At 45.9% G+C, this 25,597-nt stretch overlaps 1 protein-coding gene across 2 annotated transcripts in view; it reads right to left on the bottom strand.

Annotated features, from left to right (window-relative positions):
• The window catches only part of LOC119159970 (uncharacterized), a 144,943-nt gene that overhangs the window by 92,085 nt on the left and 27,261 nt on the right, over positions 1-25,597 (bottom strand). The window contains exon 3 of one of the 2 annotated variants that reach the window (XM_037412750.2): positions 1,708-1,782. The exons of the other annotated variant lie outside the window; for it this stretch is intronic. Within the exon in view, the coding sequence (XP_037268647.2) occupies positions 1,708-1,782 (75 nt within the window). The remainder of the gene's footprint in view (positions 1-1,707; positions 1,783-25,597) is intronic. 2 annotated transcript variants of the gene reach the window in all.

The raw sequence follows: 25,597 nt of genomic DNA on the forward strand, positions 1-25,597 counted from the left end.
CATTGCGTGGATGCGTCAATGGCAATGTGCATGTACTAATGCAGCGCAGAAGTAGATGCCTGCCAAAGCAGGTAGCGGCATACCCTCGGTAGAGAGCTTTTTTGTGCACAGCATCGCAATTTGAGCACACCCTAAGAAACACAAGGGTCTTTACCGTTACGCATCTATGTAATTTTTAGTAAAGGAGCACTTCACCTAATCGTATTGACTGTGCGCCTCAAACATGCGTAATATTTGCTTTTTGATCGACAAAACCTTCGAAAGTATAAATGAAGCCACCAGTTCAAGATGGCTGGGCGTTCAGCAAGAGCTACAACTTTGGCGAGGTAGCTGAATAGTGTGACAGACAACATACAGCGACGCAGAGAGACCGACCAAAATGTCTGCATTCAATTATCCCAAGAAACACTATTGTCTTTTAAAGCGCGGTTGGCCAAGGGGGAACAAAGTGCACGTTCTGTTTTCATCTAGACGGGCTGTGGTATTCAATAACCTTAACATGCAGCTAATACGCTAATTTAGCCCTAACTCAGCGTCCAATCAGTGACGCCATTCTTGCTGTCACACCGCCTTTGCTGGCACCACTTTCACCGTTTACTACAGATACAAAAGCATCTATGACCACAGAGGCTTCCCTAATCATTCATCATGGAGGTTACTGGTTGGAATGAAGATATCATAAGCAAGCGTGACGCGTTGAACAATTCAGTCATGAAGGCATACATCCTGCAAAAAACTAACGACGTGCTACAGATATATTGATGTTACGTAGATCTCTGAGGTGCTTCACCGTTTCAGCGTCCTGTTCACTATCCCCTGAGAGATTGCTCAAGGACCAAATACCAGGCGGCACCTTCAATAATATTTTGCCAGAGCTGGGCTGGTCGCCTCCGATCGTGAACATTAACCTAGAGAGCCTGGCCACCCGTACATGCGCATTTGTCTCTCGAGTGGAGTTTGACGCATGGTTCCACACTTCATACACCCTGTGATTTCGTCGTAAAGATTGCATAGAAGATGGAGACTACATGAAGGTCACTTATACTATGGTAGCAGTCGTGTTTGCTTAAGGTGTTTGCTGTTAACCTTCTTTCGTATGTAACTCCACTTTGTTGCTATCTCTTTCATTCATTCGCCCTTGCGATAATACCTTTTTCGTTCGCACTTACGGTATAACAGTGTTTCTTCAAGATCACCTGATATTTCAGCGTATGTCCTACTTTTTACATTTTTTTCTTCGCCTGGAGGACAAATAGAAGTGTGGAGATGTAAAGAATACTCGTCACAAATCGAACACTTATTTTTTGAGCCACTTACCCCATCATCACACAGTTCGAAAGACTTTCTTTGTATATTTATCTATGAGCGCACTAAACTTCGAAGTATACTACAGCAAACCATAATATAAGCAACCTATAACACGAATCCTCTGCATGGTAGAGCATCAAAATTGATGTTGCGAACACCTTGATACTCGAGGATTTTTTCGTTTCACTTTTGATTTCAATCACCTAATAGAAGAGACCTTATCACTTGCTTCAATTGCTGATATGTGCATCGTGACAGAAAGTGAACAAGCTGTCTGTCATACTGAAAAATCACTTAGCAATATCTAGCGCAAGCTGAAAATGTTGTCCAAATTTGCGCAGCAGGCGTAAAAGTGATAATATGGAGTAGGCACAATAAATCATTATATGACGATCTTACCAAGTACAAGGCGAGCAAGAAATCTTGTAGAATGCATTGGGCATTTCATATTGCTTAGCTTTCCGAATGAAATTCCTGTTGAAAATAAAGTGTTTCGTTCCTTTAGAGGAAACAGTTATATTTCAATAGTCCAGGTGAAGCAAAAAAAAGCATGTGGTTGGGTTCATGATACTGTTTTATATACAGTTAGAAGACCTCTGTTAAGTATAATTACTGTGCTATGCATTTTTAGCAGTTTTGATCTCAAAATTATTATCTCTTGGCTCGACAAAGGCAGAACAACGCCTTCTAAATTGTTTCACTTTCTGATTTCTTTGCTTTAGCCTGGAACGGCATTATTCTCTTGCGCACGATATTTTCTGATTTTCTTGCTTTAGCCTGAAATACCGAAATACTTGTGCGAACGACTACAAATACAAGGGGTGAATCAAAGTGAAAGAAGAAGAACGAAACATTATTTGCGGAAAATACTTCGTTGCCACTAAAACAGGGCAACGCCGCGTGGTCGGGCCCTTATTCCAAGGCGACGCAAGAAAAAAATGTTAAAAAATTTTGGTAAACTTTCAATCACGTGCTCACAGATACTGCTAGTGGTCATTTCAAGCGATGAACACATCACATCAAAGAGGTTATGAATGTCAATAATGAAATGTATCAGTTACATTAACGACAGTAGAGCAGGACAACGCCCTGATTGATTTTTGCTTCCTTAAAGAGGTCATGAACCACGTTTTATTGATCTTATTCACGGACCTTTGCGTAGGAATTTCTAGAGTCAATTGCCTCATGACTTAATTTCGCCAAGGATATTTAGGATGTATCAGGAATGAATCAGGTTGCAGAGGTTTCTTCACCATTGTAAGCTCTGTATCTCTTCGCTCGTTCTAACGTGCACGCTGACAGATAAGCTAGTTAACCTCAGTGTTCGAGCTGTAGTAGGTAGTTCATTATCAAGAAACCTTCCACAGCGTGAGAAAAAAAAATTGAAAAACGAAGAGATAGGGAGGGGATAGCACGGGGAAAAGAAGCTATGTCAGTGCGTTATGACGTTGAGCACAGGTTACGAAACACGATCACTATAGTCAAGGTGGTATTTTTGTGTACCAGGGTAGCTCGTTGTGTAATGTTAACAGACTATGAATCGCTGCGCCTGCACGTGGCGTTACTCCACCGCGGCAAAAAGCGCATCACATCCAATTGATTCATGCCGACTATTGGCCCTTAGCATGCTACGCGCTACGAATGCGGGTGAGCATGGGCCTTTGTAGGAAAATAGGGCGCCCGAAAAAGTGGCATGTTCGCTCAACGTGAAACAGTGCGCCTAGGTGCGACATAAAGTTACAAGAAGCAGACATACACGGTGCTCTGTATGTGCGCTTCTTCTAACATATATGGGCGACGCTCCTTATGGTCGAGCCTTGCCTCCCCACGCACTAGAGGCGCCGCGGCGCATACTCGCTACCGGCGCGTGATCTCTCTCTTTCTTCTGCAGCGAAGACAGTACAGACAAGGTGGCAAAACTCTATGCGTAGCTGAGAGCTCGCAGAACGGCTGCTTCACGGCAACGCAAACAAGTGAATTCAGAGTGGCGGGTTCGCGAAGCTGCAACGATACGGCAACGCCGGCAAGGTGACCTGGAGTTGAGGGATCGCGAAGCTGCAGCGGCACGTGGGCGCCAACAATCGTATCCGGAGGTGGCAAGATTGCGCGTGAAGTGGCAAATCGCCGAAAACGTTATGTACGGCTACACACTGAAGCCTTATCACTTGCCCACTTTCTACCAGGCGAGGGAAACATACAGGAATGTTTGAAAAGTTTCTTCTGTGTGGTTCAGAGCGGGTAGCACATCCCCGCACTTCGCTCTCTCAATATGATTCACTTAGTGGATATGCGGGGAATTTTAAACGCACAGCATTTATTATGCGTACTCTAGACACCTTAGGCGCTTATCTACGTATCTATCTATCTATCCATCAATCTATCTATCTATCTATTTGTCTGTCTATCTATCTATCTATCTATCTATCCATCTATCTGTCTGTCTATCTCTCTATCTCTCTATCTATCTAGCCACCTATCTGGGTGCTCTCGTGTTTACACAATTAAATTGGGGGTCACGAAAATTAGTATGAGAGAGTAAGACGGTTTGACGAATATGACACGCAGGTCAGGTATGAATAATGTGACAATTCTGTCATGTACACCGTCAAACGCACAGGCATGCGGTTATGCGCCAACGGCGATTGACAGTTCGTGTACCTAGGAATAGCGAGAACAGTTTTTGCTAATTTCAACGCGAGAACATTTAGAAATGCCCACATCGGCAGCGTTGACCCACCGAATTCAAGGAATAAATATTGTAGGCATCTAATATGTCTTGTCACACGATATTATGGCTTCAGCTAGAATTGAACCCGAGCATTCTGCGTGGCAATAAATTATTTTACCACAAAGCCACGTGAGATTTCAATAATGTTTTGAAAAAATACACTATGAGGGCGCAACATTGATGAAACCTTATTTTTGTCTGCAATGCTTGCCTTGCAGTATTCATAAACATTACATAAAGAAAAACTTCATAAACATTACATATGTGGTACTTCTACGATACAGCCACATCATCCGGTTAACGCAAACTGTAGTTAGGCTACGTCTAAAGAAGTTGATTCGTTCAGCAGTTTTCAGGGCAACCATGCTCGCTAGCGCAAGCTAACATATCAGCTTGCCACTTCTGGTGCTGCTAATATTCGTGTTACTGTTGGCAACGTTACGCTAGTGTGAACAACTAGATGTATAAGTAAAAACTCTGCGACTCTTCAGCATGTGTTTCTGTGATCGAGTGGACATATTCTAAGCGTAATTTCGTTACATTTTGCTCAAAGAAGAAACTACATGACGGTCACCTTCCCTCTGCATGCTTCGCATAACGACGATTGGGACTTGCCTATATTTTGCAATACTTTCTTTTTCTATCCTTATGGCAACGCTAGAACTATGTCACAATAACATTAGTTGATGTGAACAGCCAAACTACTATAACATTTCGCTAGAGTGCAACTAACGTGATCGAAGTGTTGTGTCAGGATCTTGATATCCAAACAGCCAATACCTATGCCTATGCACCAATCTTTTTAAATAGGCCAACAATAATAATGCTACATTCATAATATAATTATGTTTTAAAGCCCCTTGACATCATCACAAATATTTTCCCACTCCTAATTACAAGGCTTTATTTGTCAAAAAACAAAATGTAATACTACGGGATACCCCTATTGGGTCTATTTCAGTGAGCAATAAACCATGCCTAGATTAGAGGCATCCCAATAATCAAGGAACACGAGTACCTGTACTTCGCCCGTCAAAGTGCAGCCGTGGCTGGGAATGGAACCCATAAAACTTGCCTTGGCATCGCAATGCAAAAGGTTTGCATGGGTGCATTTTCAGGGTTCTCTGAATACTTCTAATACTTTTGCGTTTGTAGAAACAGAACATTTGACCCACGGTGACGACTGCAGTGCACGCTGGTGTTTGCAATGTGGGCCACCTATCAATCTCTGAGGACTAGCGTCAGAAAGAGAGGCGGACGCCACTACGAGATGTGACAACGCAGCTTTCTCTGCACGCGACATTGCAGCATAAATTCAAACTTCAGCTATATGTAGGAAATGAGATTTTATAATTGATGACCTTTTATGTCCCAAAATAGCTATATTATTATGAGTAACGCCGCAATGAAGATCTACGAAACTTTTTACTTTATGGTGTTTTTCAACGTGCGCCTATATATAAGTACACGGTTCTTTAATATTTCGCTTCGAATGAGATGTGCCCGCCGCGGCTGGGATCAAAACCAGTGGCACTCCTGTCTGTAGTAGAGCAGGTCAATGTGGCAGGATAGGTATACAGCGAAAATATTTCAAAATTGAAGTTTGCCTTTATTCTTTGTTGTTTATCGTACAGTCTGCAAAAGGAAAGAAACATAACCCTCGTATTCAGAAACGCCCCTGCACTTCAACTTGACTTGGCACCGCCTTTAATGCAGTACGTTTAAAACGTGTTTGTGCGTTTGTGCCGCTTTGGCACCGCCTAACGCAGCGCGTTCGAAGCGCGCTTGTGCTGCATCGAAAGCGGTGGCGAGTTAACTTCACGTCAAAGAGCGTTTCTGAATACGGGGTCTTCACTTCCTCCTCCTCGACTAGCTTCAACACTAGCTAAGAAGGGAAGATGTTTCAGGTTTGGAATGCGTCCCTTCAATGACTCGAGTGCACGGTGTCAGCGCGAAATAAGAGCCGTAGTCCGGTGAACAGACGCTTTATTGCAGTCTCAGGTGTCTGGCCAACTGCTAGCCTGAATCTCCGCTCTCCTCTTTTCCACAATCAAACATCCTCTTTTCAACCCATGGTTGAACAAAGGTTTTCGACACAAGCCAATCACACGTGTGGGCTCGCATCACCGCCACCAATCGCAAAAACACTTTCATAACAGGCACTACATTGGTAAAAATCATGTTATGAGATATAAAACGAGAGGGGATGGGTTCTCTGCCTGTCACACTCTCTCCCATGGCAGGCCGTGCTGCCTCCGTCGGCTGACTTCCGTCGGCAGCCGTTCTCACGCTCAAGCCCCATCAGCTCTGTGATTAAATGTTGCTTCGTAGAAGCCTCCTTAAGAGCGGTGAAGACACCTTTGGGCTCTGTGCGCTTACCAGGTGTGCATGCGTCAGCGAGGTGCCCCGCCATCCTAACAACACTCGGTAATGACATACAGCGGGGAGGATATGCTCGTCTGCATGCCGCAATCATGGTCGGCCCAATCGTTACGCCCCCGCCGCATTCTCAACACACGTGCATGCCAACAATTACTTACCCCCAAATGCAGAGATGTTACTTGGCTCGCGCCTTCAACTTGACTTGAGTAAGTCGGCTTGAAGCAAGCAGCGGACTTCAAAACGCCGAAGTCAGCCTTTGCGAGATGCTCAGGCTGCCTTGCTTGGTCAAGTCAAGAACGAGCTTGAAAGCAGAAACACGCTGCTCGCCTGCTAACGAGGCTAATAATGAAGTGGTTCGCGTAAGGCACGTGTTACAGCAAAAAAACATACATTTTAAAATAACTCTGAAAACAAAGTGCCGCAAGCATACTTTTGCCATTTTACGGCTAACGAGCGGCACGTGGTGCCTGCCACCACAGCGATGCGCAGTGTTGCTTCTGTAAAGCGTTCTTGTTCGCTGATTTTAGTGGCCACCCAAATGTGGCGTATTTCTCCATGCTTGCTTGCTTGGAGGCGAAACAAGCATCGCATTGGGTTCTTCTGTCGTTATTTTTTTTTTTCAATTGAACGCCACGGCGTGTATTTTTGATGACCTAGCTGGCTCACGAGGTAACGCGTTTTTCACGGTATCCGCCTTTCTGTACGCCTGTAGATATGCGTGTAGCGGGATAGGTCGTAGTTATATACGAAAAATAAAAAAAATGTTCTGGCAACAAAAGTGATTCATACCCTTTTGTTGAGCTTCGCAAACAAGAAAAAAAATTCCGCCATATCCACGAAGTGAATGATGATGAGTGGGCGAAGCTCCGGAGGTAAACCTGGTAAACCATGAATCCTCTGTACATTTTGCCCACTCGATTTTATTACATCGCTCCCCCTAACGTACGTCGCTGCACTAAATCGAAAGATTGCCTTCAACATATGGCACGCGCCATATGTGACATCATTCCTGTTTTATAAGATCTCCCGTCTTTCATCAACTACAAGTACCGCTTTCTAGTTTATAACATCTTGCATCTTTTCATCATCAGCTACAAGTACCACCATCTAGTAAACACTACACAAACTAGACGAGAGGTGGCTACACACAGGAGACGGTACCGCCATCTAGTGAACACTGCAAGAACTAAACTAGAGGTGGCTACATACAAGCTACAGAAGACGCACAGCCCACGCCCTAAGGAGCTTCGCCCCTAAAAAAGCGGGGGTCAGGTCATTGCCCTCGGCAGAATTTTGTCTCGCGGGGTGCAGCAATGTCTCGCTGCATGGTGGTGAAGGGGGAGGCGCATGGTCAAAAACCCGTGATAGGGGCACCCCTTTGTGTGTGTGTGTGTGTGTGTGTGTGTGTGTGTGTGTGTGTGTGTGTGTGTGTGTGTGTGCGCGTGTGCGTGCGTGTGTGTGTGTGTGTGTGTTTGTGTGCGTGTGTTTGTGTGTGTGTGTGTGTGTGTGTGTGTGTGTGTGTGTGTGTGTGTGTGTGTGTGTGTGTGTGTGTGTGTGTGTGTGTGTGTGTGGTGTGTGTGTGTGTGTGTGTGGAATTTTACGTAGCGTTGTGCTACAAGCGATACCTTCTTGAGCGAGAAACAGCGCCTTAGACGGGACGGAAGGATAGACGAGGCACACAGACATAGCGCCGAGTCAATTTTGTACCGAAAGAGATGAAGAATGTCGTCGTGTTTTTGAAAAAACAGAAATAGCTTTTGCGGTTACGAAACACTTGGGCGTCGTCACTACCGGGGCTATTAATACGCACGTGTGTGTAGTCGACACAACCTGCAACGCCACGGAACTCAGCAACTTCAAAAAAGTCCCGCATAACTACAGAAAGTGCTGCCGGTTGCGGAAAGCACACCAGCATCGCGTACAGGTGCTTTGCGATGAATAGCGTAACTTTTCAGACTGCACGGCACATTGTCGACTACGGAATGCGGACGAGATTCTCGGTGGCTGTTTGGAATGTGCCAGCGCTGTAAAACCTGAGAGCAATCAGTAGCTGTAAAACTGGAGACACCGGCTGTCTTCGGTTGTCCCCACTTTCTCGGAGTGGCAACGTACCCAGCAGCTGCCGCATGGCGTTCTTCGTGAATCTGTACTGAGCGTGGAATTGTTGCCTGTCGTGCAACTCCATCCGATTTCCTCGGTCATGTGAAGCGGGTCCAAGAATCTTCGGCAGGTAGTGCGCCTCAGAAAATGCTACGCTCATGGCGAGGCAAGCAAACTTAAAAGTGACCACCTTCCGCGCGACGTCCATTCGAGAGGTGGCCATGTTGAAATAACACATAAAGTCGCTTTCAAGCTAGTCCCGCAGCTGACTTGTAGCTTGTCCTGACTTCGACCGAGCCAAGTCACCTTCAAGTCGCCCGCAAGTTCGAGAACGATTTATGGTGACCAGCAAGATTGTCTTGAGTCAAGAACGAGTCAAGTACGAGTCAATTAACATCTCTGCATTCGGGGGTTAAACTCAGACGGCGGCGCCTGGCCTGCTACTTGCCAGACGCTCTTTTGAGTAAGCCTTCCCCATCTAGTCCCAAACGGGGGCGACCTTGACGGCTCCACGCGTGAACCGTGTGAACGAAGGGGTCTCCTTTATTTCCTGTGCGCAGGTCTCCCGCGTTCGTCTTTGTGGAACCGATCATCTTCGTTAGCTGATGAGTCGGAAACTGGTTCTGTGCTCTGCATTATCCGCATTAATTGCGCAACATACAACACGCACGCTACTGGTTGCCTCACACTAACTCCGGGGAAGGGCGTGTTTAGGTCCGTGGCACTTGTTCGTCGTCACAGAAAAAGTATTGACTTCGTGCGGAATAGCTGCGGAAGGTAATCCTTGTGAACTGACAGCATGATCCAACAAAGATAAACCTAGTTTACGGGCTAATTATATGCCTCCTGAATTTTAACTCCATGGACGAAGGGTTTGTTAACTACCTACGTGGAAACTTAACGCAAACTAAAGCCTTTGGCCACAGGTCCGAAGGGTGTTTCTTATCTGTGTAGATAATATAAAGTAATGTCCACGACACGAAAATAGGTACTGTTATTCCTTAACCATTATTGACTGTGGCAGCCCCGTTGGTAGCCGAAAGGGTTGAGTCACCCACATTTTTACTTCCTTTTGCCTTACAGCGTAAAAACTAAGCAGCTGGCTATGATACATGGTTGATGTATTGGAAGGCGAAGAGAAATGGATAACTCGTCTCGAAATTCACATCGCGATGTTTTGCTTTGCATAAAAGAGGAATCTAACAAATTCGTGAACTTGCGAGAAAACTAACCTGAAGAAAGTCGCAACGAATAAAGGTGAAAAATAAGAGCTAAGGTATTAGCTTGCTAAGTTGTAGCAGTGAACAAGAAGTTCTGCGCTTGTCCGCGATAACGAAAGTTAGAGCTGATGGAATGAGGGTTTCAGAGTCAAGTGTTACTAAATATAAAGGCACATTTTCCTGGGAATTCCGAATAGCGGGAGTCATGTAAAGGGCTTTGTAAGTAGGGTGAACTGTCTTTGTATATGATTTCATGAAGACTGCTTGTCGGGTCATGCTAGTTCACGGCCATAGCGTAATACCATGCATCGACAAGGTGTCGACTGCCATGACATGATGGTTTACTAATTGCATCCTTCTATTAAGGGCAGTGTAGGCACTGTTTTCCTGATAACCACCATACCTGGAAGTGTGCGAAAACTTTAGCGCCTATCCAATATGTGAAAGAAAGGAACGCATCCATTTACCGCTCACCCCTGTTGTTAGCTCTCTGGCGCAATGTCTAATGCTGAAGATTAAAAGCCGATAATCATGCTGCTTTGGGTCAACACTGGGACGAGAGTGGTCTTGCCATCACTTAAGTGAAGTAACACTTCGAGAATTCCCGATTCCCCATTGAAGTGATATTTCAAGAGCAGTCAATCCCTCTTATAACGTCATTGCCACTTTGAACTTTTCAAATGCCACACAAGAAGGAGTGTGTGTTTGATTTTTGGAATTCAGACCACCTGCGAAGAACTGTCAATTGACGCTACTTGAAGGACATTTCGCAAACCCATAGAACTCGTTCGCTGAATGTTCTGTGCTTGTTCATGCATCAGAAAGGCTGTGCTCAGAAAAGTTCATGCTCAGAAAAGCTTCACCTTAAGCCCCACGGTGCTCGTAGTGAGGGCAAAGTCGAAAACAAAGAACCTTCTTACCTCATTGCAGAAAATTGTTTAACCAAGTGGAGCAGGTTCAGCTCTTGTTTAAGCACGCTCGTAACGTAGACAAATGACTATTGACCCTGGCACTCTTTCCAGGCTATTTCGCCATCATTTACTGAGCTGTGTTTCTTAAGAAGAATTGCGAAGAAAAGTAAGCTAATTCAGGAATCATAAAACCAATTCATAACAATATATAGACTGCGGGTAGTCCAGACAAGGGTAAGTCATAAACGAAAACACAAAAAGTAATGCAACTTTTTTGCTGTGACACTGTGTTGAGCTAAGATCACAGAATGCTAAAGTAGAGAAAAAATTTGGGTGTCCAGAAGTCCGACAGCACCACCACGTTGTAACTGTGTGCACTACTATATGCAGTAAAGCACCTTGCGTCATTCTCTTGCTGCTGGCAGATACGCTAGTGTGCGAGCTGCCTAGCTTCTGCCACGCGTTACACAAATACATATGCATCTGTGTTATTGTTGTCCCATTTGTGTGGCAACACTTTCGTACCTCCCATCCATGAACAAGGTTGTGGTTTTTGTTGCTGTTTTCTTGGCACATTGCTCGTACCCAATGGAGGAGATTGGCTGATTATAAGGTGATTATAAGGATTTCGCGATACTTTCTGAATTGCTTCATTCCTATATAGGAACGCAAGTAATTTGAAGTGTCAATTGCGAATTTGAAAATATGTTGCGAGCCCACAATTTAACAAGAGAATGATTTAGTCGCAGTGGTGTATTCCGGAACGACGAAGAAAACATCCCTCTGGTGGTACCCCAGTATAGCGGCTCCAAAAAAAAAGGGCAGAATCTGATAATTGCCAACCCAGTTGTCGAAGAGCTGGATAAATAGAAATGGAGACAAGATAATAAAAAATGACTAATTATTTTCTTTTATTACAGCAAATGCGCACAGACGGATTCAATAAACCTAATCTACGCGAGCGAAAATTGAGGGAAGTAACACGGCAACAAAAATTCGTGATGAAAACTTCCATCATCCTTGAAATATACAGTTCATTGCGTCAGAGAATTAACACGTGGTTGTACTCCGGAGAAGCCATCATTGCAGGGTCAGATAAATCTTGCCTGATTTTAAGCGTGCGAGATCGCGCCAACGTAATGTGTACTGTAGGTGGGAAAAAAGGAATGATCGGTGCTGAAGTCAAAGCTTTCGCAAGGAATCAGTCATTTTATTGAACAACAAATCTTTGTGCGCTTGCGCACAGATTAAATTAATGCTTCGAAGATGACAAGGAACCAGTGATTTAAAATGTTTCAGTGTGAGTGAGCAACTGGATGTGGAAAGAGACGAGCACACAGATAACGATCCAGTTGAGACTGTTACGACTGAAATTAAAGTATTTACATCGCACGAAGATCACATTACGGCCATAAATTCAGCCAGAAAGACAGAAGAAAATGAAGGGTAAACGCAGTCATTCAAGTTATTTATTATTTTAGTGAATTGGGAGCTATCATCATATAGGCGAGGTTTCGTCTCATGATTTCTGTTCGATATCAGTATACAGGGGCATTTTATCATCTATCGTATCGTTTCGGCCCTCTGTTAGTCCGTTCATTTGCGAGTTTTTGGCCGTTGTATTATGGTGAACATTCCACTTAGCCCCAAAACATGATCTAAAACAGCTGCTGCGAATGCAGTTCCAGGGTTCATTGTCGCAATGGTTAGCGTCCCATGTCTCTTACACAGTCTTCATCAAAATTGCGCCAACACACACACCGTGTTTTTTTATAGCCTGTGGTATTGGATACCGGGTCAAAACATTCATGGTCCCAATAATGTGACGGTTTCAAACATCGGAGGTAGGAAAATACCCGTTCTGATCAGGTGTAATGGTGCTCGTGGGACCCGAACATGTTGCAGCAGGCCAGCTGGTTTTGCGGAGCCGACTTTCGCAGCTGCCATTCGAGGCAAGTACGAACGTTTTGCCTCACAGCTGTGGGTGATTTTTGGTGAGTAGTATCCTTGCCGAACTCTTGCCAATATACGCACGCCGCCTAAACAACAAGAAGTCACCTCTTTTTTACATGTTTGAAGTGCGTCAGGACGAAAGCTTTTTCATAAATGTCTAGCAAGCAAAGGGATCCGATAAAGAAAAATTTACTTTTGTAAATGACGCTATTCCATTAACGAAAGGACAACGATACTCTTTCGAAAACACTAGACGCAGTTGAAGGTTGTCTTTTAAGTGCTTCATTAGGCCAAGTAAGTCAGAGTCATCACGTAGTTGTTGGGCATTGACAGACGTGTCGAAGACACTAAAGAATGAAGTGTTGTCCTCATCAGTTAAATATGCCGGTAGTATAGGTGATTGGCTCAGGCAGTAGGCCTCCATATGTCACTTCCCGCACTTGTGAATAACCATCATTTAAAACATCAAAAGTCGATCTAAAAAGGAGTATATAAATGTGGCACAATCTGTCTCATATGACCAGGTTTTGTTAATTGTGACAGGTTCTGTTGAACTCATAGTATGCGGTGACCATGGAGCACCAGCGTCGCTATTTGGCTTTCTTTTTAATAGCCAAGCATGGGTACTAATTCTTGCTTAGATTATACGCCCAGCACCCATAAGCATTCTCCAACTTCTGCGACTTTGCCGAATAAAGCGGCGACCATGCCCTTTGAAAGGTACCGGTGCTCAGCACTTAAATTGGTCCAGCAATGACGCTTCGATACCTCTAGCAACGGAGATGCCATGGTTAACAAGCGACGAGCAGATTTGGTCTGGAAGGACATGGGCATAAGACGGGGCGCCACCTTCTACCAAAAAGAAACAGTACCTGACCATGACGGTATTCACATATCAACATTAGATAATAAAAAATGTCTTTCTTGGCTTTGAATAAAAAAACTAAACCAGGGCTGTTGCACACCGTGAACAAACGGTCGGAGATAATACTGAAGGGGCCATATTCTCTCAAGAAATCTAACGAAGTAATTAGGTCTTGAAGCATGAGGCGAGAACAATGAACGTCACCCTGGAAGAAGAGCCAGCTATGTCGATTCTAGCTCTACACCTTCTAATAGGCATGGGTAGCTATCCACCTGCCGTCTTAAGGTAAGGTGCCATTCACAGCGTCTTAGATTTTTTTTAGCGCGATAACGTTAGAGAGCTTGCTTCGCATAAATTCCGCCGTCGGTTTCGTACCGTTGGTTGTGAGCGAAGAATCGTCCGTGAGCGAAAACTGAGAAAGAAGCAAATAAAATAGAGAATAGCAATTTTGTGCCCATTCAGGATTGAAGCCGGGCTGTTCGCGTGGAAAGCAGATGTCCCAGCACAAATCCACGATGTTACGTGCAACTGCTTCGAGAGAAAACAATACATAACTACCATGCAGTGGAAGGAGTCTCTTTAACGCATTTTATTCGATATTTGTCACGACGAAAACGAGCCCATTAGACGATTTGTAGGCGCATTTGAGGGGCCATCAAACTGCGTCAAAAAAGGCCGGTACAGTGCAGCCATCACCGCTCGAAACACACAGGAACTTTGAAGCAGCTCATGATACGGACAACTATGTTCATCTGGCGGAAAACATATCATGCCTTTCTATAGGCTTTGATCAAGCAAACAGCAAACGATAGATAATGGTCGACCATCTGTGAGGCATTGGGAGACTTTTTATGGCCTCCTAGATTGCGAGCGCGTGGCGTTTATCTTGGAGGCCATGGGACATCATGCTTTAAATCAAAAACCTGTAAATATCGTTCGCGCGCGCGCGGTTGTGTGTGTGTGTGTGTGTGTGTGTGTGTGTGTGTGTGTGTGTGTGTGTGTGTGTGTGTGTGTGTGTGTGTGTGTGTGTGTGTGTGTGTGTGTGTGTGTGTGTGTGTGAACATAATAATAAGTAATAATAATAATAAGTTAGCGGTTGAAGGGCGCGCTAGAAGTCGGATCACTATCACGTTTACTATCACTATCACGTTTAACTTTTAAAGGCGAAGCTTGAGGGTCCCCCAATTTTCGAAGCGTATGGGGAGATATTCACTTATGATAGAAAAGTCGAGACCAATATTGCCTAAGGCTTTCAGTTGCTGCGCATCCCCAAGAGCCATCAGACCTTGTCGGTGTAACGACTTGTAAGCTTTACATTGGGCTGTGATGGTGGTAGTAGGGGACTATTGTCGTAGATTTGAGGACCCATTACCTTACCCTAGGAGGTTGCCGTCTTCAGTTTCCCAGACATGGGCTTGGTTACCTCCACCTCTAAGGTCAGTAAAAGGGAAGTCATATTGAAGCCAAGTATGAAGAAAACGACCACGTTGTCGACGTCCAGAAACCCGCTTATAACCAGCCATGCTCTCGTCATCATTGGTATGATGGTCGACAAAATGGGGCTGTAGCAGCGGATACCCTTGAGAACCAATGTCCCCGTGGCGTGGTCTGTAGTAGTTTTGGCCCCGGCTGTCAGACCATGGCCCAGGAGGTGGAAACAGATGCACGTGGTGCCAGCTATACCAGCAAACGAGACCGAGACCTCCGCACTAGAAAATAAATGGACGACTGTTTACACTATACCAGGCGTCCATCGTGAAAACCTTGGGTGTCTTGGGAGCTCCTACATTGATAAACGCCAATGCATGCCTTCAGAAGGGTGGTCAGAATATGCCTTCAGAATATAGTGGCATGATGGCAGGGCGCATCAATGCCTTTCATTGAGGTGGGCACCAAGAAATGGGGTATTTGCAACAGCCAGCGTGGCAGATACGTGGGTGGGGGATGTTCAAGGGCGGTGACTTAACTCATAGGACGCGTCTTGTGTGCTGTGTCATCTGTCGGGAACTTTTGGTGGATTTCGCTGCGTATGACTTGAGCGACAAACTCCATGTGTGTTTGTAATACTGCAGTTATTTGCGAACAATTCCCCTTATCAAGCCATTCAAGCAGCTATAGCCGTCATGCGTTATTGCAGCGAATTTCGGAGCGAATTAAGGAGTGATCCCACTGCCTTAGCTGTTGGCCATGTGTCCTCTCGATAGCTACAGCTCTCTTAAAAAAGCCTGCCATAGTGCGTGGCCGGTTGCACAGGATCATAGTGCACAGCTGCTCTTTACGCGGTACGTGAGGTAGCACAGCTTCTTATATATATTTGGTCATGTTTGAACTTGCTCTGCAAAAGAGACGGGCCATGGCCTTGGCGACCATCCCAACTGTTTCATTCGGTTTTTAAACCAACAGTTGATTACTTCGTGGGCACGGTCTCATCAATCGACACTGTTACTTTCTTGGCGTGGTTCCATAAATTGACAGGTGTCAATCATCCGCTGTTGATAGCCTCCCCTTCTTGTTGACAGACTGCCCTCCCCGTTTTCTTACGAAGTACGAGCACTATTATCAAATTGGCACTATCGTACCAAAGCGATGAGACATCAGCGATTTACTAAGCATTACCTCAAAAGCCTTCGCAGCATAGCTATCTTGTAGTTCCTGTTGCGGGCTGGCGTTGTAGAGATACGCATTGGTAGAGATAAGTGGCACCACTAAGGAAGCCCCTGCAAGCATAGGCGCGCACACGGGGTTAATGGAAAGTTGATGTGGTAGTAGGCATTCCCCTCCCCGTCTGCGTGCTATAGTGCGAACATCACTCATTTTCATCGGAAACATGAGCATGCTTTATATGCGAAGGCTCAGCACGACAGTGCAGCACTCTATTCATTATACTGGTCTTTGATGTGCGCCACAAGCCTGCCAAAGACGTCAATTGCTGGTACTTCCTGGCAGAAGGCTGTGGGGTTCTATGCGTCATATTTCTTTGAGGACGTACGTTAGCATATTTCAAAAATTTATCTTGATTTACTTTGCGCGCTTTCAGCGATGCTTAGCAATACTTGAAATATAAAAAACTAAGGTACACAGGACTTGCTGAGGCATCGCCTTTCACTGCGAAGTTTTCATGGGCTCTCAATTCAGTTCCTCATGTTGGCTAAGGAGTAATGGGGCTGTTACATAATATTTCATAGTGGACCTTTCTCCTATGCAAAGGCGCTGTTTCTATATATGTGAGATTTCAATATGCCATAAGTTTTGAAAGTATTGGTTCTTTTTATTTTTAGTAGTTCTATATATACTTTTTTCGCTCTTGTCAGCGTCCCTTGTCCTACTCAGCTGCTCTTTGTACAACGTTTATAGAGGCAAAGCACGCAAATATGTAAAACAAGTTCTGCTCAATTAGAAGCTACAAATCTAGCTATTTCGCGCCAATAAAAAACGAGGAAAGAGTTCAAGGAAAGCGTGAACTTTCGACTGTTTATTCCGAAATCACTGTAGTTCTATTTGTGTGAATTCATCCGCGGAAAGCAAGGCACACATCAAACACATCACTTTTAATGCAATGCACTACATAGGTATAGAGACGCGCAAAACGAAAGACGCACATTGATCGTATAACATAATAATTCCAAAATACAATTCAACAATGTCCTCTATTCTTGAGAAAGGAACAACGAAGGGTCACTAATGCAGAATAAACGTCGTATTTAATGTGAAAAAGTTCCAACAGCTCTCAAGCAGGCAGATTCTCTGCTTCTCTTGGGTGCTTCTTTTTAGAATTTGAATTCATTTATTTCATATATTATTCATTTACAGTATACTACAGTCACAAAAGACCATGCAGGTGGCAAAAAATGCAGTTGCAAGTCGACAAGCACAGGTGTAGCCGAAGGGCACACAAGCTCACAAAAGAGTGAGCAAAGCAAATCTATCGGCATATCTAAAAATATTGCAAAAACAAAAAACAGCTTAGCCTAACTAGACAAAAAATAATACAGGTCACAGGAGACTGACGCGCTTATAGGATTAAAAAACGAAAAAACACACATCACTACCCTTCCCCTTTGAATTCTTCCATATTAGCGTGCAAAGCACATAACACCTGGCTACTGCAGAGAAAAAAAACAATAACAATAGCTCTCCCTGAAATAAGTCAGGTGTGTTAATACAGTGTTTGCTATTTATCAAGCAACGCGAAATAAACAGTAAAAATGACGAAATACAAAATTATAAGCAAAGAGAAAAAACAAAATGTCACAAGAACACTCAGTTGTTTACTGCATTTCTATATGGGTAATTAAATCCCATTGGTTTAATCAAATGTTGCTGGCACTTCTGTGATTTGCAGTGAGCCGGCAAGTGTGGCCTAACTTTACATTTAGCGACAGCTCCTGGCGCAGCCGCGGTGGCCTAGTGGCTAAGGCACTCGGCTGCTGACCCGCAGGTTGCGGGATTGAATCCTGGATTCGGTAGCTGCATTTTGGGTGAGGCGAAAATGCTGTAGGCCTATGTGCTCAGATCTGGATGCACATTTAGAACCTCGGGTGTCGAAATTTCCGGAGCCCTCCACCACGGCGTCTCTGATATCTACGTGGTCGTTTTGGGATGTTCAGCCCCACATATTATTGTTTTTGACAGCTCGTCTTCGCGTGCACGCTCATTCATGCACCTTGCCATCTGGCCGACTTACGTCTTGCCGAAGGTTGCTTGGTTGGTTGCGAAACTTTATTGTGGTCCTGCAATTAGGGCGTGCGTCTGCATGCAGCGGGTGACTCTCACGTCGGGACCATCAGGTAAAACCTATCGGCCGCTCCAAGGGCCTACTTGGCGGCCCAAAGTTGGTCGGCCAAGAGGGAGCTGTGTACGGACTACCTCCCACCTGACTGAAGTAGTGTCGTGGTTCGATAGCGGAAATTCATAGACAACACTGGTAGCGCACATTATGTGAGTATCATGCTTGTTGCCGCCGCATCAACTTTTTTTTGTTCTCCTAATTTATAGTATACGTGGGCGAAGTGGAAGCAGCTTCCGTGGAGTGGAATGACCTGACACGCCGTGCCTGTTCAAACTCCTCGAGGTTGTGTGAAGTCTGCTGCACATTTTATACGACATCAGCTCTCACCGTCCTCCGCTCTCGCTCAACCGCAGCACGGTGGTGTTCACAATGGACCTACTGGAAGAATGACTCGGCAACGGCGTGAAGCAGCGTGAGAAGAAAACCCATGAAGGCCAACCAATCATATCTGTTTTGAAAACCCTTCTGCATAACATGAATGTAACCATGACCGGACAAGTGCGAACATTAGACAGTGCTTCACTATATTCGTTTTCACAGTCTTGAAATACGCCGACTGGTATGGCAGCAATTCTTTTTTATACCTGGGTGAATAACGCCAACAGGCACGTGCTCTGGCAGGGTGATGCTCAAATCCAGAAACTGCAAAGAACCACAGGTCGGAAACTCGCGTGTGAACGCCAATCACTGCCCGAGAAGACAAGAGACAAGCAGGTGGGTCACCACGCAGCTGTAGAAAATATGAAAGGGTGATAAAACGTTGTTAACAATGGGCTTATAGGATGGTTTGTTGCTTTAAAATAATGAAAAAAGTCATCAACATATCTCAACACTTTCAAAACCTCACCAAGTTGAAATGTCGGTGCAAGGCTTGGTCAATAAAACAAAAAAAAATTGGCAGATCCCACGTACAGTGGGAATCGATGACAGGTGAAGCACGAATCAGAAATGTTGATATTGCACATTAAAATCAGCATGGCGTTATGAGGTGGAGGTAAATGATGCCATACATGAGTTCCGTGTCAAGATTATTACGTTTGGATGTGTCGTTTACCTCCGTCATCATTTCACGTCACGTGATACCAAATTTTGTATATGTGGAGCTGGAGAAATGGCCGCGAGCGCGCTATGAGCCTGGTTGTCTTGTTCTCACATGACACGCGTGTCACAATTACGTTTGCACTAGTCATATATTTTGTCATCCATTGATGGCACGTAACACCAAATTGGGATGACGCTCTAGGTGCCGACCAGTGCGGACGCACGAAGATTGGCTCCTCCTTTCAAGAATGCTTTCCTGTAGTATTCACGAATTTGTCGCCGAGGTTTCAGTTTCATCGTGTGCCTAAGTTCTCAAGAAATTAGCAGATACCACCTTTGTGCTGGTTAGTGGACTTTCAAACCGTTTTGGGGGCATTTTTACACGGCAACGCCACCGGGGGATTTAAGCGTAACAACCAAGGAGGCGATTGTCGCCGATGCGCCGACCCGGCGCCAACGTGACTGAACGCTCTGCGCGTTCCAGGACCTGCAAGTGAGAATGGAATACCAAGTAGATGGAGAAGACATCTCTCCAGAGGATTGCACGGAAGACATGGGTTGGAAGGAAGCCGAAACGAGACGCTCAAGGAATAAGCAAGCCGCGGTTAGCGTTCCTGCTGCCAAGGGTTCAACCAAAGCTGGCGTTGCGGGAGACGCTCAAGCCAGTCGTAGTAGGTATAATACCAAGCATACAATCTTGCGAGCTGGACGCATGCCGCCACTACCCAAGGACTTCAGCAAAATTGTGGTACGACCACGTGGAGGATTAAATATCTCGGGAATTGGCACTAGAGCCGTGGCAGACGCGATAGTACTGGCGGCCGGCATCAAAGAGGAGGAGGCCATACAGGCCATCATCTGTTCCAACTTGCAGCAGAACATTATGGTGGCAAGCACTCCGGACCAATACAGAGCTTCAAGATACCTCAAGGTCAAGCAAATTGACATTGGAGGCAAAGTTTTCGAGGTTAGCGCATACGCCAAGGCACCCCACGATACTTGTAAAGGAGTGATTCGCAGGATCCCCGTAAGCGATACTCAGGACATTTTGACCCGAAATATTGTGATCGCGAACAACCCGCTCACGCTGCAGGCCAAGAGAATCAAGGACACTGGGACAAATATAATAGCGTTCGAAGGACACAAGGTGCCCAGATTCGTGAGATATGGACCTTCACTTTTGCAGTGCTCCCTTTACCGCAAGAACATAGATATATGTTACGTCTGTGGAAAGCTGGGACATCGGTCTGACGTCTGTCCGAACCTAGCTGAAGCCATCTGCAGAGGCTGCGAGATCAAGAACCCAGATAGCTTGCACCAGTGCAATCCAAGATGCAGGCTGCGCGACGGTCACCATCCCACGGCAGACAAGGAGTGCAAGAACAGGTTCTTAGTGCCATACGTCGTGAGACGCAGACGTTGGGAAAGATCGCGAGCAGCCACAGAAGCCCGGGACGCATCAATCACGTCGAGTCCAGACATCAACGACAAGCAGCTTATTCCAGCCTACGGGACCCAGAGCATCCAGACTACACAAGAACAGGAAAGGCGGCCCCACTCTACGGGGAGGTCGCGTTCCAGAAGAGGTTCTAGACACAAGGCCCGCTCCCAATCACGGGGCGCTCGAGCTCTCAAGGTCACCATCAGGGTCTGGATCAGCCTGGGCGGCACCCGAATAGCCAGCTGCCTGGCGTTCAGTTCGAGATCACGGCTTCACACCCGGGGAGGACGCCTGCTGTTTCATCGAAAGGCAGCTGGGCTGAGCGAGTGCGCAACGGCGCGGCAGAGGAGATGACAGGTAACCTGCCAGAGCATGATAGAATTGCACAGCTAGAGCAAGAAAACGCAAGACTTACAAAATCGAATGAGAGGCTATCAGCTGAGTTAAAGGAAATAAAAATTCTTCTCACTAAGCTAACCAGCGCGCAGTCTTCACAGCCAATGCCTCAGCCAGTTGATGTCTTGTGGCTGAAAACGTGGATAACCACACTCGAGAACCACAAAAAAGAGGGCAGTCATGGCAGAACACGCGGAAGCCAACCAAGCGACTATGAAAAAGGTCTTTGAGACGCTCAGCAAAGTAGTAGCCAATCTTAGCGAGCAGATGGGTAGGCTACAGTCAAGCGTGGCGGCATTGGAAGAGCATATGACTTTGCGCATTACAAAGGTCGAAGCATATCTGCACAATACAGCAAGGCCTCCTCATGCACCAAACTCACCCCTTCGGCCACCAATACTAGTGGTACCAAACCTGTCCACAGGTGCAGCATCAGGCTCTGGCCGTCCATGTAATAACCATGATGGCAGCGCTACGTGAAGCATTTCGTATCGGGCAATGGAACTGTAGAGGTTACCTTCAAAAGAAGGCAGCCCTACAGCAGTATATCAGGAGCAGCCAAGAAAAGCCTCATATTATATTATTACAAGAGACCCTTTCACCGCAAGAAACGTTGCCTGGATTCCGGCCTGTAATAGGGGATACTGAAGGGAGGGGAGTCTGCATCTTCGTATGCAACAAACTAACACACGTAACCCACGACCTCAAGATAGAAGCAGGCTGGTTGGAACACGTCATGGTAGAGATCGTGCCAGGTACCAGAAACCGTCAGAACATTTTCATTCTTAATATATACAGCAGTCCAAAGGAACAAAAGCAAGCGTTCAAGACGGTTCTGAAGAAAGCTGTTAATATCGCCGGGGAATGCCCACTTGTCATAGCAGGTGATTTCAACGCCCCTCATCATACATGGGGTTACAAGTACAACACTGGGGAAAGGAAATCGACTTTGGCAAAGTGCCAGTGAACTTTATCTCACCCTAATCACAGACCCCAGCCTACCAACAAGGCTTGATACATCTTACTGCAGGGATTCCACCCCGGACCTTACATATGTAAGGAACGTCAAGAAGGCCCAGTGGATGAACCTTGCTGTACACCTAGGGAGTGACCACTGCATTCTTGCCACTACCTTCTCCGTGGAGCGTAAAAAGCAGAGAGAATTTCACTTCACAGACTGGGATATGTTCAGGAAGAAAAGGATGGAAAGGGAACAAGATGGCCACAGACAAGGCTTGGAGCAGTGGGTCAAACAGATTAAAGATGACATCAAATCTGTCTCCTCCACCATTACCACAGATTTTCCGGTTGAAAGAATAGATAGCCGGCTCGGTCATCTTCTTGAGGCAAAGCAAGCACTACTGAATCGTTGGAAGGGTCAGCGCCTGAACCGAAGACTGAGGAAGAAGATAGCTGAAGTAAACAGATCAGTCGAGGAACATTGTCGCGCACTATACAGGCAGCAATGGGACGAAATCTGCAACTCCGGCGATGGTCAGATGCGCAATTGCAAGAAAAGGAATATGTTAAAGCATCTTCTCAACGAAAACACCACCAAAACAAATCAAAAGCATGTTATCGCTCGAATTTTGCATAAAAAGATAGGGTGCACTACAGAAGAGCAAGTTGTGCAGCGGCTAGTGCATAAGTACTTCCCAATCAAAAGAGGATTAGCACGACCAAGTAGACAGTACCAGGTCAGGCCCAATCCAGGTCTTGAGGGCGAATTTAACATCGAGGAGATCAGAAGAGCCTTGCATGATCTCAATGGCAGGTCGGCCCCTGGCCCGGACGGTATATCAAACAAGGCCCTTTGTAACCTTGATGTCTGTTCAATTGAAACCCTGAAAGATATGATCAATGCAGCAAGGAAAGAAGGCAGGGTGCCAGAGCAGTGGAAGCTGGCCAGGACGATCCTTATTTCTAAGGCAGGAAAGCCCCCTAACTTGTACAACATGAGGCCAATATCCTTGACATCATGTATCGGCAAGGTTGCAGAACATGCCATACTGCACAGGATAAACATGTACTTGGAAGATAACGACATATATACACACAATAAGGTGGAATTCAGGGCAGGGCTATCAACACAAGATGCATTAAAGCTTATCAAACACCAGGTCATCGACAACAAAACCAGAGACCTGAGAGCCATTCTGTGCGCAGATTTAGAAAAAGCGTTTGACAACATCCACCACTCATTCATACTCGAAGCAATTTTCAAGCTTGGTCTGGGAAAAGCCTTCTACGACTACGTATGGTCCTTTCTTACAGATCGGAAAGCCGTGATGAAGATTGCAGATATTGAGACTGCAGCAATTGAACTAGAAGCAAGGGGTACGCCGCAAGGGGCAGTGATTCACCAATGCTGTTCAACATTGCCATGATTGGACTGTCAAAGAAATTATCGAGCATTGAAGGATTGAACCACAGCATCTACGCAGATGCCATTACCATCTGGTGCACAGGTGGAAGCGAGGAGCAGATTGAGAGCGCCCTGCAAGAGGCGATTGACACCGTAGAAGAGTACCTTCGTCCTTCTGGGCTCAAGTGCTCCTCGAGTAAGTCATAACTTTTACTGTATCGGACTGCACGCCGGAGACCGAAGCCCAGGGGATGGAAGCCGTTAAACCAAATAGACATCCACCTCCGTACAAATCAAGGGGATGCCATCCAGAGGGTCGACTCGATCAAAGTCCTGGGCATGCTGATAGATTCTAGCCACGCCAACAGCAAATCTATAGCCAAGTTAACTTGGAAAACAGACAGTGCGGTGCACCTCATACGCAGAGTGGCCAACAAAAGAAATGGGATTAAGGAAGACAACCTCATCAGGTTGATGCATGCGTTTGTTCTAAGCTACTTCACGTACGAAGCAGCAATGCACAACTGGTCAAAAGCAGAGTCCGAGACACTGAATGTACTCCTCAGGAAAGTTATCAAGAAGGTCCTGGGCCTACCCATACATACCAGCACCGAGCGTCTGCTTTAGCCTGGCATTCACAACACGCACGAAGAAATAGCAGAAGCCCAAGAGAGAGCACAGTTTGCAAGATTATCTACAACAAGGTCGGGAAGAATGATCCTGAAGGAGTTGGGCCAACACCCCATGAATATCAGACGCAATTACAATGATATCCCCGACAACATCAGGGAGAATGTCACGGCGTCTTCTATAACAAAAACCATGCATCCAGAACACAACGTCGGAAGAAGAGTAGCGAGGGCCAGCACTATACTTCGTCAAGTCTCAAACGAGGAACGAGTGTCGTATTTGTTGACGCGGCTTCCTACGCCAATGGGAAAGCGTTTGTGGCACTGGTGGTTGATGGGGCTGGCCATGTCGTCAACTCAACAACGGTCAGGACGAAAGACCCAATCATTGCGGAACAGGTGGCCATCGCCTTAGCACTCAAGATGGATAACATTGAAATCCTCTACAGTGATTCCATGGCAGCACTACGGGCGTTCGCCAAGGGGACGGTCTCTGAACAAACGCTGAGAATACAGCAAGGCAAGAACATAACGCATCATCTTCTGAGTTGGTTCCCAGCTCACCTTGGGCAAATCAACGATTTCCCTCCCAATCTCAATGAAGTAGCACACGAGGTGGCGCGAGAACTCTCCAACCGCGCCTCCCCGGGGATGCGTTCTATCGGTGATTGGGATAACCGGGAAATTCTTACAACATTTAACGAGCTCACTAAACATTTCTACCTGTCTAGAAGGATTTTTCCTCCACCTCACAAAAATCTAACCCGGCCCCAAGCACTTACATTAAGGCTTTTGCAAACGCAAATGTACCCTACTTTGAAAATGTTACACATCATGTACCCTGACTTATACCCAAGTAAACTTTGTCCATATTGAGGGGAAATAGCTTCATTAGAACACATGCTCTGGCAGTGCACCAAATTCGCTCATATATCGAACATCACCTCTGCCAGATGGGAGGCGGCAATCCGCAGCTCGTCCTTGGCAGATCAGCTCTGGGCTGTCCACCAAGCCCGTGAGGCGGCTGAGGAGCTTGGCATCTCAGTCCCCACGTGGGAGCTGCCCGCAACACAGTGATCTGTGTTTTGTAGGACCAATTAAAAGTTTATCCAATCCAATCCTCCATCACGAAGCTAGGCAGACGCGTTGCTGTCTGGGTAACATCATAGGCGCGAAATGCAGCGTGTCGCATTTTTTGCCGGTAGCCGCTGGGCCTTGCCGACAGACCCTTTTCGCACCTAGCGTGTGGTCGAGGTTTGCTAGCGTAGCGTCGTTGCACCAGCGTGACCGCGCATCAATGAATGCTACGTGCGTTCGCCGCTGTTTCGCTAGCTTCACATATATCAAATTTGGTGTTGCATGACGTGAATAGACACCGAAAATTAATAGCACGTCCAAATATGATAATCATGATATGCATGTCATGTAAAACATGACTACATGCTACCCTCATAGCACGCTCGCGGCTG

The sequence above is a fragment of the Rhipicephalus microplus genome, chromosome 3, assembly GCF_043290135.1.
Source record: "Rhipicephalus microplus isolate Deutch F79 chromosome 3, USDA_Rmic, whole genome shotgun sequence".
NCBI classification, from domain to species: domain Eukaryota; kingdom Metazoa; phylum Arthropoda; class Arachnida; order Ixodida; family Ixodidae; genus Rhipicephalus; species Rhipicephalus microplus.